General features: G+C 41.2%; 1 protein-coding gene across 3 annotated transcripts; it reads right to left on the bottom strand.

Moving 5' to 3' along the window:
* Nucleotides 1-2,358: 2,358 nt before the first annotated feature.
* Nucleotides 2,359-8,366, bottom strand: LOC127775812 (amine oxidase [copper-containing] alpha 2, peroxisomal-like). 3 transcript variants are annotated; one of them, XM_052302116.1, is made up of 6 exons: nt 7,492-8,366; nt 6,538-6,922; nt 6,306-6,419; nt 5,657-6,216; nt 5,352-5,563; nt 2,359-2,421 (listed from the first exon to the last, which is right to left on the bottom strand). In XM_052302116.1, the coding sequence occupies exons 1-5, from the start codon at nt 8,349-8,351 to the stop codon at nt 5,353-5,355; spliced, it is 2,130 nt and encodes a 709-aa protein (XP_052158076.1). In that variant the 5' UTR covers nt 8,352-8,366; the 3' UTR covers nt 2,359-2,421; nt 5,352. The 3 variants fall into 3 exon arrangements, with proteins under 3 accessions (XP_052158076.1, XP_052158075.1, XP_052158074.1); XM_052302115.1 differs by lacking the exon at nt 2,359-2,421 and adding an exon at nt 4,813-5,237; XM_052302114.1 differs by lacking the exon at nt 2,359-2,421 and having other exon boundaries at nt 4,816-5,563.
* Nucleotides 8,367-10,045: the final 1,679 nt, after the last annotated feature.

Here is a 10,045-nt window from a genome sequence, read left to right as displayed (position 1 = left end):
ATACACAAACTAGACTTGAGGAAGCTGAACATGTATTTTTTTAAGTAAACATTTACTCCCTCCGTCCTAAAATAAGTGTAGTTTTAGCACTGTTCATATTCAACGTTTAACCGTTCGTCATATTTGAAAAAAATATTATGATTAGTATTTTTATTGTTATTAGATGATAAAACATGAATAGTATTTTATGTGTGACTAATTTTTTTAATATTTTTCGTAATTTTTTTAAATAAGACGGATGGTCAAAGTGCTAAACACGGATATTTATGGCTGCACTTATTTTGGGATGGATGTAGTAAGTTTCAACAATTGGGAATTTGAAGATGTTGCCTTCTTCTTCCCATTGAACAAAGGCAGTTACGGGTTTCAACGGTTATTATTTGAGAAATTATTTGCCTTTTTTCCTTAACAAGAAAAAGTGAATTTTCCCATTGGGAATTCTTTGGCTCCAATTCTTATTGCTTACTCAAACAATAGACTCAAACAAAAGGCAGTTATTGTGAATTTTTCTAATTTTCCTGGGAAACAGACTAAAACAATGAAACTTGGAAAAAATGAATGAATTGATTTATTGATTAGAATTTCCTATTACATTATAGTATTGTATGATATAACATTGACATGTTCTTGGTTTCAGCTAACTACAGGATCATTGATCAAACAAAATAGAAAACAGAGCCTTGGCAACAACGGGTTGGAGGCGGTGGCATCCTAGTTCCTGGCTTGGAGCCTTGGCGTTTTCCTTCCCTACCTCTAACCCCCTACATTAGCTTCTAGAACCTTCTAGTGCTTGTACCCTCTACCTCTTTTCTTCTTCAGTTTGATCTCAAATAGCTAGCTGTACATGCGAGTTCGTATTGGAGATTGTTGTTATTTGTTGAGAGTATTTCTGTAGTAACATATAGCACAAATTTCTCTAGTAACCTACCTAGGTACCAATCCATTGATTTCTTTTGATTGTTCATTGTATACTCAAGCAAGGATCGATGGCTTTGATCCCAGATTGTTAAAGGACCTCTTTTCTCAACAAATAACAACAATCTCCAGTACAAACTCAAAGTATAACTAGCTGTTTGAGGTGAAACTGAAGAAGAAAAGAGGTAGATGACACATGCTCTAGAAGGTTCTAGAAGCTAAGGTAGGGGGCTGGAAGAAAGATCGATGAGAGGTAGGAAAGGAAATCACCAAGGCTCCAAGCCAGGAAATAGGATGCTGTCGCCGCGCCGCGCCGAGCCACCATGGCCAAGTCGTTGTTTTCTGTTAGGGCCCCAGTATGGTGCGCCCTCTACTAATAGTAGAAAGAAATCTGAACCATTGATCTCATTTGATCAAATGGTTCAAATATATTTCTACTACCACCTTAGTTAGTAGTAGTAGAAACGTGATAAGGCATTGTGGTTCTTCAAAAAATATAGAGAAAATTTCCTATATACCTCTAAAAAGTTTCGCAATCTCTTCTATACCTCTGAATTTGCCTTATCCCCTACATGTCCTTGAGTTTTCATTTTGATCTCCTCTATCCCTATTCTGTTAGTTGACCGTGAGTTGACTGTTAAATTTTTCTAAAATGACCATATCGCCCATTTCCCATTCTTACATTACATGCTATCTACTCTACTTCATAATTCACAATGTGAAAAATTGTAACTCATAATAAAATCAAATGTGACATAATTATTTATTGAAAAGAAAACTTAAACTGTTGAACAAATTTATTTTTTTTACAAAATCCATATAAGAGTTTTAGCTATAAATTGTGAACCAAAATTATTTATTTGTTGGGTTCAAATTTTGATGAAAACAATATACGCATACCATAAAAGTTAATTTAAAATTTTTTAATTTATTTTTAAAATTTGTTGTCAAATAATTATATTCCCTTTGTTTATTTACAAATAGATATTTTCATCATATAATAATTGTGTTTTTATCGTTAAACTAGCACATAAGGATAAGAGAGGGGTAATATAGTCAATTTTAAAAACATTTAACGGTCAACTCATGGTCAACTAACGTAATGGGCATAGAGGAGATCTAAATGAAAACTCAAGGGTATATAAGGAATGAGGAAAAATTCAGAGATACATAAATGATTAGATGAATTATCAATTGTACATAGGGGATTTTCTTAAAAATATAGGAGGAGGGGTATAATTGTTATTTTGCAGTGACTAAACTAGCAGGTGCGGAAGGGTTCTCATCCCGCAGCTCAAACATGAAAGCGCCGCTCGCCAACTCGACTGAGATACATAGAAGATCAGGGACAAAAACTCTATCGCTGAGATGTTTAGTTAATGTGCAAAAACGCTATCGTCGACGAGCTCCAGCGACAGCCATTACGTAAGATCAGGGGCTTAATTTGGGAGACTTGACAAGGGTTTACCATTTCCGTTTTTCTTCTGGAGTCACCAGGTAAACCTCCTGCAATGAAGAAAGGGAACTGGATTACGTTTCACACCCAACCCCTACACTGGCTTAATTATATGCTGGATTTGTTCAGCATTGAAATAGCTTGCAGTCTATTTGACGGTTCAGTGAAATGAAAGCAGCTCTCAAACTCATACTCCCTCCGTGTTTTAATGTATAACATCATTAAATTTTTAACAATATTTAACTATTCATCTTATAAAAAAGTTATATACTTATCATTTATTTTATATTCATCTTATAAAAAAATTATGTACTTATCATTTATTTTACATTGACTTGATTTATCATTAAATGTCTTCAAGCATGACATAATATTTTTATATTTGTAAAAAAAATTAAATAAGACGAATGATCAAACGTTAGTAAAAAATCAACGACATCATATATTAAAATAAGAAAGAAAGGAGTATTATCTATCAATCCTTTTTTTCTAAAGGTGACTTGTCATCTGACAGGGGTGCCGGAGTGTATACGCCGCCGGCGGGAGAGACTTGCGAATTGCGATCCACAAGCACCGCCACATGCAGAAGCTTCGTTTTGCTTTCTCTCTTTTTTTTTTATGGGATATCAGCGATGCAACGAACTATGAGATGGGAACAAAAATAAAAATGACATACCCAAATTAATGTATTAGTAAATTACTAATTTACCCTTATTAACAAAGAATTCGGATTATTTTTAATGGTTATAATACTATCATCAGATGCTGATAGCACCAGAGCAGTGCTCTTTCTCTTTCATCCTTCCTTTAAGGGTGTGTTTAGTTCACGCTAAAATTGGAAGTTTGGTTGAAATTAGAATGATGTGACAGAAAAGTTGAAAGTTTGTGTGTGTAGGAAAATTTTGATGTGATGAAAAAGTTGAAAGTTTGAAGAAAAAGTTTGGAACTAAACTCGGCCTAAGGCTATATTGGTAACAACCGGTTTCAAACTCTGCTCTCGTTATCCACTTGCACGTTTTTCAAACTGCTAAACGGTGTGTTTTTTTAAAAAGTTTCTATACGAAAGTTGTTTAAAAAATCATATTGATCTATTTTTTTAAAAAAAATTAGCAAATACTTAATTAATCACGTGCAAATAGACCACTCCGTTTTTCGTGCGTGCTACGTATTTTTGGGAACTAAGCCTAAGTGTTGTTTATATACGGGAACCGAGCCTAAGTGTTGTTTATATACTGCCTTTTCTATCTGTCCCCTCTTCATGGGCTTGCCCTGGTGACACATCCCAACTCCCAAGGTGCAGCCCGATAGCACCTGACATGGTGTAGTACCGATTAATACCACTAAACTACAGCTTTCGTTCATAGTCTAACTAACATACACTAGTGGAGAAATGATTTATGCTGGGTCGACCCAAAACCACAATAATCTCGGTTTCAAAAAAACCGGAAGTAAAAATGATCTTTAGTCCCTGTTGAAAACCCCAGAGACATCTATGATCTTTAGACCCGGTTGGTGTTATCAACCAGGACTAAAAATCATCTTTAATCCCGGTTCATCCCCTGTCAGATTGATGTCAGGGGGCCGAGGATATTTAGTCCCGGTTGGTGTCACCACTTTAGTTCCGGTTGGTTGTTCTCAACCGGGACTAAATATCAAATGATCTTTAGTCCCGGTTGGGAACACCAACCGGAACTAAAATTCAAGTGTAGTATATAATCTCTATCCCTTATCCTCTCCTCCATAGGTCGAACTTCCTCCCCTTCCTACAGTTTAAATCAGATCGATCCTTCCTCATCCCGATCCATCCCGTCCACCTCCTCCCCTTCCTCGTCCCCTCTCCTCCACCTCCTCCTCTCTCCTGCCCATCCTCCACTTCCCCTCCATCCCCTCCACCTCCTCCCCTTCCTCATGCCTTCCCCTCTCCTCCACCTCCTCCTCTTCCCTTTCCTACCCATCCTCCCCTTCCCATCTGGCAGCCGACAGCTAGCGGGGCCGCACGCGGCGGCGGCCGGCGGGCGGCGGCAACAGCGCTGTTTTCTTTTTTTTTTAATTTGTGATTCACATGTATAATTTTGTGATTTATTGGATGGATCTGAGATGACCTTTGATGTATTTGATTTGTGTGTAATTTTTTAGGATTTGTGATGTATATGTAACTTTAAGATTTGTGATGTGGATTTAGGATGTTACTTTATTTGTGATGTGGATTTGGGATGTTACTTTGATTTGGGGATATGCATCCCACTTGATTTGGGAGAAAATAAAAAAAGAAAAGGAGATCATTTGGGACTGCCGCTATTCTCTCTTTACTCCCGGTTGGTGTTACCAACCGGCTGAACCGGGACTAAAGATAGCGATCTTTAGTCCCGGATTCGTAGTCCCGGCTCCAATCGGGACTACTGGGGATTACGAACCGGGAGTAAAAAGCACTTCTCCACCAGTGATATATATGCAGTTCACAATAGAATCAAATTACATATTTCATTCAATAGGAACCACCGCGCGTTGCGTGGGCACATTGAAAAACTGCCAAAGTTGGAATGAAGCTACCATTCGTGGTATCGATGAAAACATGCTTGGGTCATATAGCTAGCTCAAAGCCATGACGTTAACCAGGTGACCAAGCAATATGCTTATATGCATATGTATACCCTACATGATCTATGATGGTGGAACAGTAACCTTTGCAGCAGCAATAATTGAAGGCATTGACATTTGATTGACAAAGCGTATGCAAGTGACAGAATATATGTGGATATGAGAGATACTGCAGTCAGCTTCAAAGCTTAGGCATTAGGAAGGTGACAGTGAACCACACGATGGAGCCTGACTTCTCACAACTTAAACACAATTTATTCAACTGGTACTGAAAATGAAATTAAATGATACAAAAACGTCACAAAGTTAGATTTTCGACATTATCCGAGTAAGTACGAAGGACATCTCAAATATAATTAAGTTGCACGGCAGCATCGATCACCTTATCCGGATCTTCCAAAGCTGCACGAGCAGTTTGGGGAGTTCCCGGGTGGCCTGGTCCTGATCAGCGGGTTTCTCTCAAAGAAGTTGAATGGCCGGAGCTCGAATGCACCACTAATCGTCGGCATCACAGGAAAGTCCTCCTGGCACGGAACATGGTGCAGGCCAACCGTGTACCAGAGGACGATGTCCTCGTCCTTTATCCTTCTGTTTCTGCTCCAACATACGCATGCCATGGGATGTATAATGAGCGATATGATATTCTAAGGTACACAAATGTGGAGCCATGGGCTCAAGGTGACATACCTCTTGCTCCACGCAGCCAAGTTGTCATCTCCCGTGCTTTGCTCAGCGTACAGCCCGGACACCCACTTCTCCGACTTGTTATATGGCGTAACCCACACCTGTTTCTTAGTGTAGCTTGCTCGGCGCTGTGGGTAGTCGTTGTTGGCCAACAATGATGTTGCCGTTGCACCGGCTGGAATGAGCCGGTAACCGACCTCATTGCCAACTTTTGTCTTCTTGCTTGGGTTAACGAAGAGGAGGTCAGCAGGTGCGTCATTAATGTTCACCTGGCCTTCAGCCTCAGTTTCGGCCACCTCATAGAGTACCGTCCAGTAGCTCCTCCTTGGTGTGGGAGCACCGCTGGTTGCACGAACGCCCGTGTTGCGCTTTGGAATGATGGTATTTTTGATGAAAGAGTTCTTGGTACCATCAATGTCAAGGTCGAGGTGGTAGGTAATGAAGTGGTCATGGTAGACACCGACGGTGTTCTCGGCAATCAGCGTGCCGTGTATGTCATCTCTAATCTGGTCGACATGTGTGTAATTCGTCGCCTTCATCTCCAAGATACCACTAAGGGACACCTGCAATACGTGTGTTAATTGAGTCAAGAGTTAGTTCCTCCCTTTAATTTGCTTTAAACGCGGCAAGCAAACAGAAGATTGTTATATACCACGGTCTTGATGGAGCCGACGGTTTTGAACTCCCAGTCCAATGTGTAGTCATAATTTCCAACCGTCACCACCATCCTCACCACCAAGGTCACGTCTGGCCGGACCTCCGTGATCTGCACCGAAAGCCACATCATCTAGTATTTTATTTATATATATATATATATATATATATATATATATCACCCTTATTAAACACTATAGCATGCACTTGAGGGGTCGATGGTAGATCACCGGTGCGATTGGTCCCGCGACCCCGGTGTGGCGCCATGCAATATCGCCAGCGTACCGCTCGAACACACAGATGATGTTCTCCGACTTCACCGGCTTGCCGTCCGCGTCGACGTAATAACCATCCATGTAGGCGGCGTTGGCTGGGCAATCAGCCTCAGGCTGCAGCGGGACAGCCGAGACACCAAGGCCGTACTCACCGGCGTCCATGAATGTGTGGAAGTACCACTCCTCCTCCGGGTCCATATATGGCACGAAGATCTCCGAGGCGAAACCGCGGTAGAGAACCCGCCGCCATAGGTCGGCATCAGCGTCGTGGACAGAAGCCATAGAGATGACTGTGCCGGCTCGCATGTCAAAACCCACGTGGAACTCCCAGTTGGCCCACCTGCAGTCACGCTCAAGCAGTGTAGCTCATGAATTAGTTCAATTTGTCAAAGGTACTACCTATTGATTTATGGATAGATTTGGAGCTTTAAATCTTGCAAAATTTTCCACTAATAGATACAACCCGTTTTAAATAAAATGATAAAAAAGGGGATAAATATGTCAAAAATCGTAAATCTAGAGAAAAAACAGTTGTAAAATCTTTTTTCACTGTAGCTGTGTATAAATCCATTGTAATTGAGCATAAATTTTCTATTATACTTATAAGTGCTATATAACTAAGTACAACTATAAGTTGGGCCTACAGGAAGACGAATCATGATGGAAGATTCTATATAGCGAAAAGTCGAAAGACATGAGCCCAAAAGTTTACTGAAACCGGTTGGGAAGTTGCTAATACATGCAATTTATTTAAGTTGGGAAGTTGCTCTCTGAATATTGTCAACCGTTTAACCAAGGGCAACTGTCATTGGTACTCCCAAGGAATTGTGGATAGAACCACGTGAAGTAAACCAGTTTTAGACGTGGCAAGTAACAAGTAACAACCCCATGCAAATTGGAGGGGCTTACCTGACAATATGACCGTCTATGTGGAAGCCCTTGCCCTCCGGCTGCACCACGACGCCAGGCGCCGGCACCGCTCCGTTGAACGGTGGCCCAGCCTTGCCGGCGCGGTAGTCGGTCCCCTTAGCTTTGGGCACCGAGTACGCTGCCCTATCTCTATACGCAACGATAACTAGTTTCTCGACATCCACCAGCAGCGTCACGCCTTCCAGTGGCCGCGCATAGTAATTGGCGGTGCCGCCTGCAACAATGAAGCACTGCACCTTCGCCAACCGCCTCGCCTCATTCTTTCCAAACCATCCCATGGAGAACACCCCGCACCCCACATCGGTCAAGGCCCGCCCACGTCGCTGCAAGGATTCCCTGAAGGGAGGGTACTCGCGTGAAAGCTGTCCCGCCGCCACCTGCTCCTCGGTTGTGAACATTGGGAAGCCAGGCCCATCGTGAATACCATGCGAAACCACACGGGGAGCGGAGGTGTTGGTGACATCGACGTAAAACTCGTGGGAGAGGCCGCCGGCTCGGGCGATCACAAACGCGCGGCGTGGGAGGATGGCGGCGGCGGCGGCGTTGGTGTGAGAGAGGACATCGGGCTTCTCCGGCTCATCGAGGCCGACGTAGTGAAAGGATATCGGGCGGGAAGCGACGAGAGAGAAGGCGAGGACGGTGGACCTTACCGCCGTGAGCTCCGTGGGAGAAAGTGGGTCGAGTGGGTGCGGGAGGGGACTCGACAAGGCCGCTATGGCAGTGGCCACGGCGAAGAAGATTGCAAGGACCAGAACCAGAGGCGGATACATGGTGAGAGCTATGCGTAGGCGTTTAAGGAAATGAGGTTGGGACAATTCATGGATGATTAGCGTACACATATATAGCTGTGCGTTTTGCGTGTACTGAACTGCTGGCGCTCGCTAAAGTCAACAACGATCGATACATTGGAAAAACCCCGCAAAAAAAAAAAAAGATACATCGGAAAAAGGAAGTTGCACTACTACTATGAAATCATTCTGTTTGTAGCACTGTCACGATTCGGCCACTTGCTCCCTATCCGTCTCAACCTTCTTCCCTCACACAAATTTGTGTTGGCTCCTATACTGCTCGTCGCGTCTAATAAGCTGGTTTGTCCAGCGTCCGATCCGACCGTTGATTTGTCTGCGATTTTCCTTACCAATCACCTTCCAGTGGCCGGCATATACATACAACGAGTCAACAACGCAACGCTTTCTATATAATGATAATCATGCAAGCAAACTCAAAAATCCAACGCTCGCGAACTCAGCTGACAAAACAAAAAATTTCAGTAGGTAGTTGTTTAGCAATTCCCAAAAAATATTTTTGATTGGATGGAGGAGTATTTTCTTGTGACTCCAAATCAGAATATATGCTTGTTGTTGTCATCCATGTTTATGCAAGTACTTTTTTTTTTTGTGCTTTTGACATTCCTACACCATTAATATCATACACCATTAACATAGTATATGGTCATATGTCATAATATATTCCGAGAAAACTACATACTCCAATAATATTGTATAGTCAACATTATATCGTATCTTATCTTAGTACAAAGTTGATGTCCACTAATTTCTAAAACTCAACATGCAAGTGTGTCACATCATTACCCACTAGCAATTATTATCTAGAGTATTTTAAATATCATACAAATATATCATATCATTTACAATTTTGTTGTATTTGTAGAACTTTATGAAAGCAATGTCAAATCATTATATCCATATCATTTTCATATTATTTTAACATACACATGTACCATTTCTATTTCTATAATATATAACATGCATTTATCCACATGTCACACCAAAACACGGAGTATCAACTGGTAGTAAATATATATAAGAAGCCCTTAACTAGCCATGTGGAAGATTAATATCAAAAGAGCATATTATACAATCGCCTGACCAAAACAATTGGATCAACTGACGATTTCCATTTCATTATATTCACCCCCACCAGCAGCCAGCTTTGATCCAGCAATTTTCTTCTAAGGCCCAACAAGTCAACAAGAAGTGGCATATATTTACAGGTCAACAACGCAACGCTTTCTACATAATGATGGTCATGCATGCAAAGACAGAATGTGTTAATAGGAGAAAAAAAGATTATATTGCAAGTGAAAGGATTTAATAGGAGAAAAATACCTGGATACACCCATATGAAATTTCACCAAGACTGAACCATCGAAAGATCGAATTTGATGATCTGTTACCTGCAAGTCGCTTGACATTTAAATTGTGACGTGGTCCATTTATGTTCACGACGAAATCACAGAGCTATTTAGTCTCAGCGACAGCTCAACCTGTTGAAAAAGGCTTCCTTTGAAAGTGCTATACTAGCTAACAGATTGTTACATACACGCTTCTAAAGCTCATAAAACGTCGTGATTTTTTCAAACAAATTTCTATGTTTCTTAAAAGACTTGTTCACATCCGGTTTTCAAATTTTCAATACTCAATCCGTTCAGATAGCTTTGTGCTGAGTCAATCTTCTCTAAAATCCACAATGAGGTATGTCATGATAGTATATTTACTTGTTATTGTGTTGA

Source organism: Oryza glaberrima, chromosome 6, assembly GCF_000147395.1.
Source record: "Oryza glaberrima chromosome 6, OglaRS2, whole genome shotgun sequence".
Taxonomy (NCBI): Eukaryota; Viridiplantae; Streptophyta; class Magnoliopsida; order Poales; family Poaceae; genus Oryza; species Oryza glaberrima.
The sequence above is the reverse complement of the archived record's forward strand: the minus strand, read 5'-3'. Positions and strand labels throughout refer to the sequence as shown.

Coding starts and splice junctions, on each gene's coding strand:
- LOC127775812 (XM_052302116.1), bottom strand. CDS start 8,351: ATGTGTACGCTAATCATCCATGAATTGTCCCAACCTCATTTCCTTAAA. Junction 6,217..6,305: donor TCGGCTCCATCAAGACCGTG/GTATATAACAAT, acceptor CACGTATTGCAG/GTGTCCCTTAGTGGTATCTT. Junction 5,564..5,656: donor TTGGCTGCGTGGAGCAAGAG/GTATGTCACCTT, acceptor ATGTTGGAGCAG/AAACAGAAGGATAAAGGACG.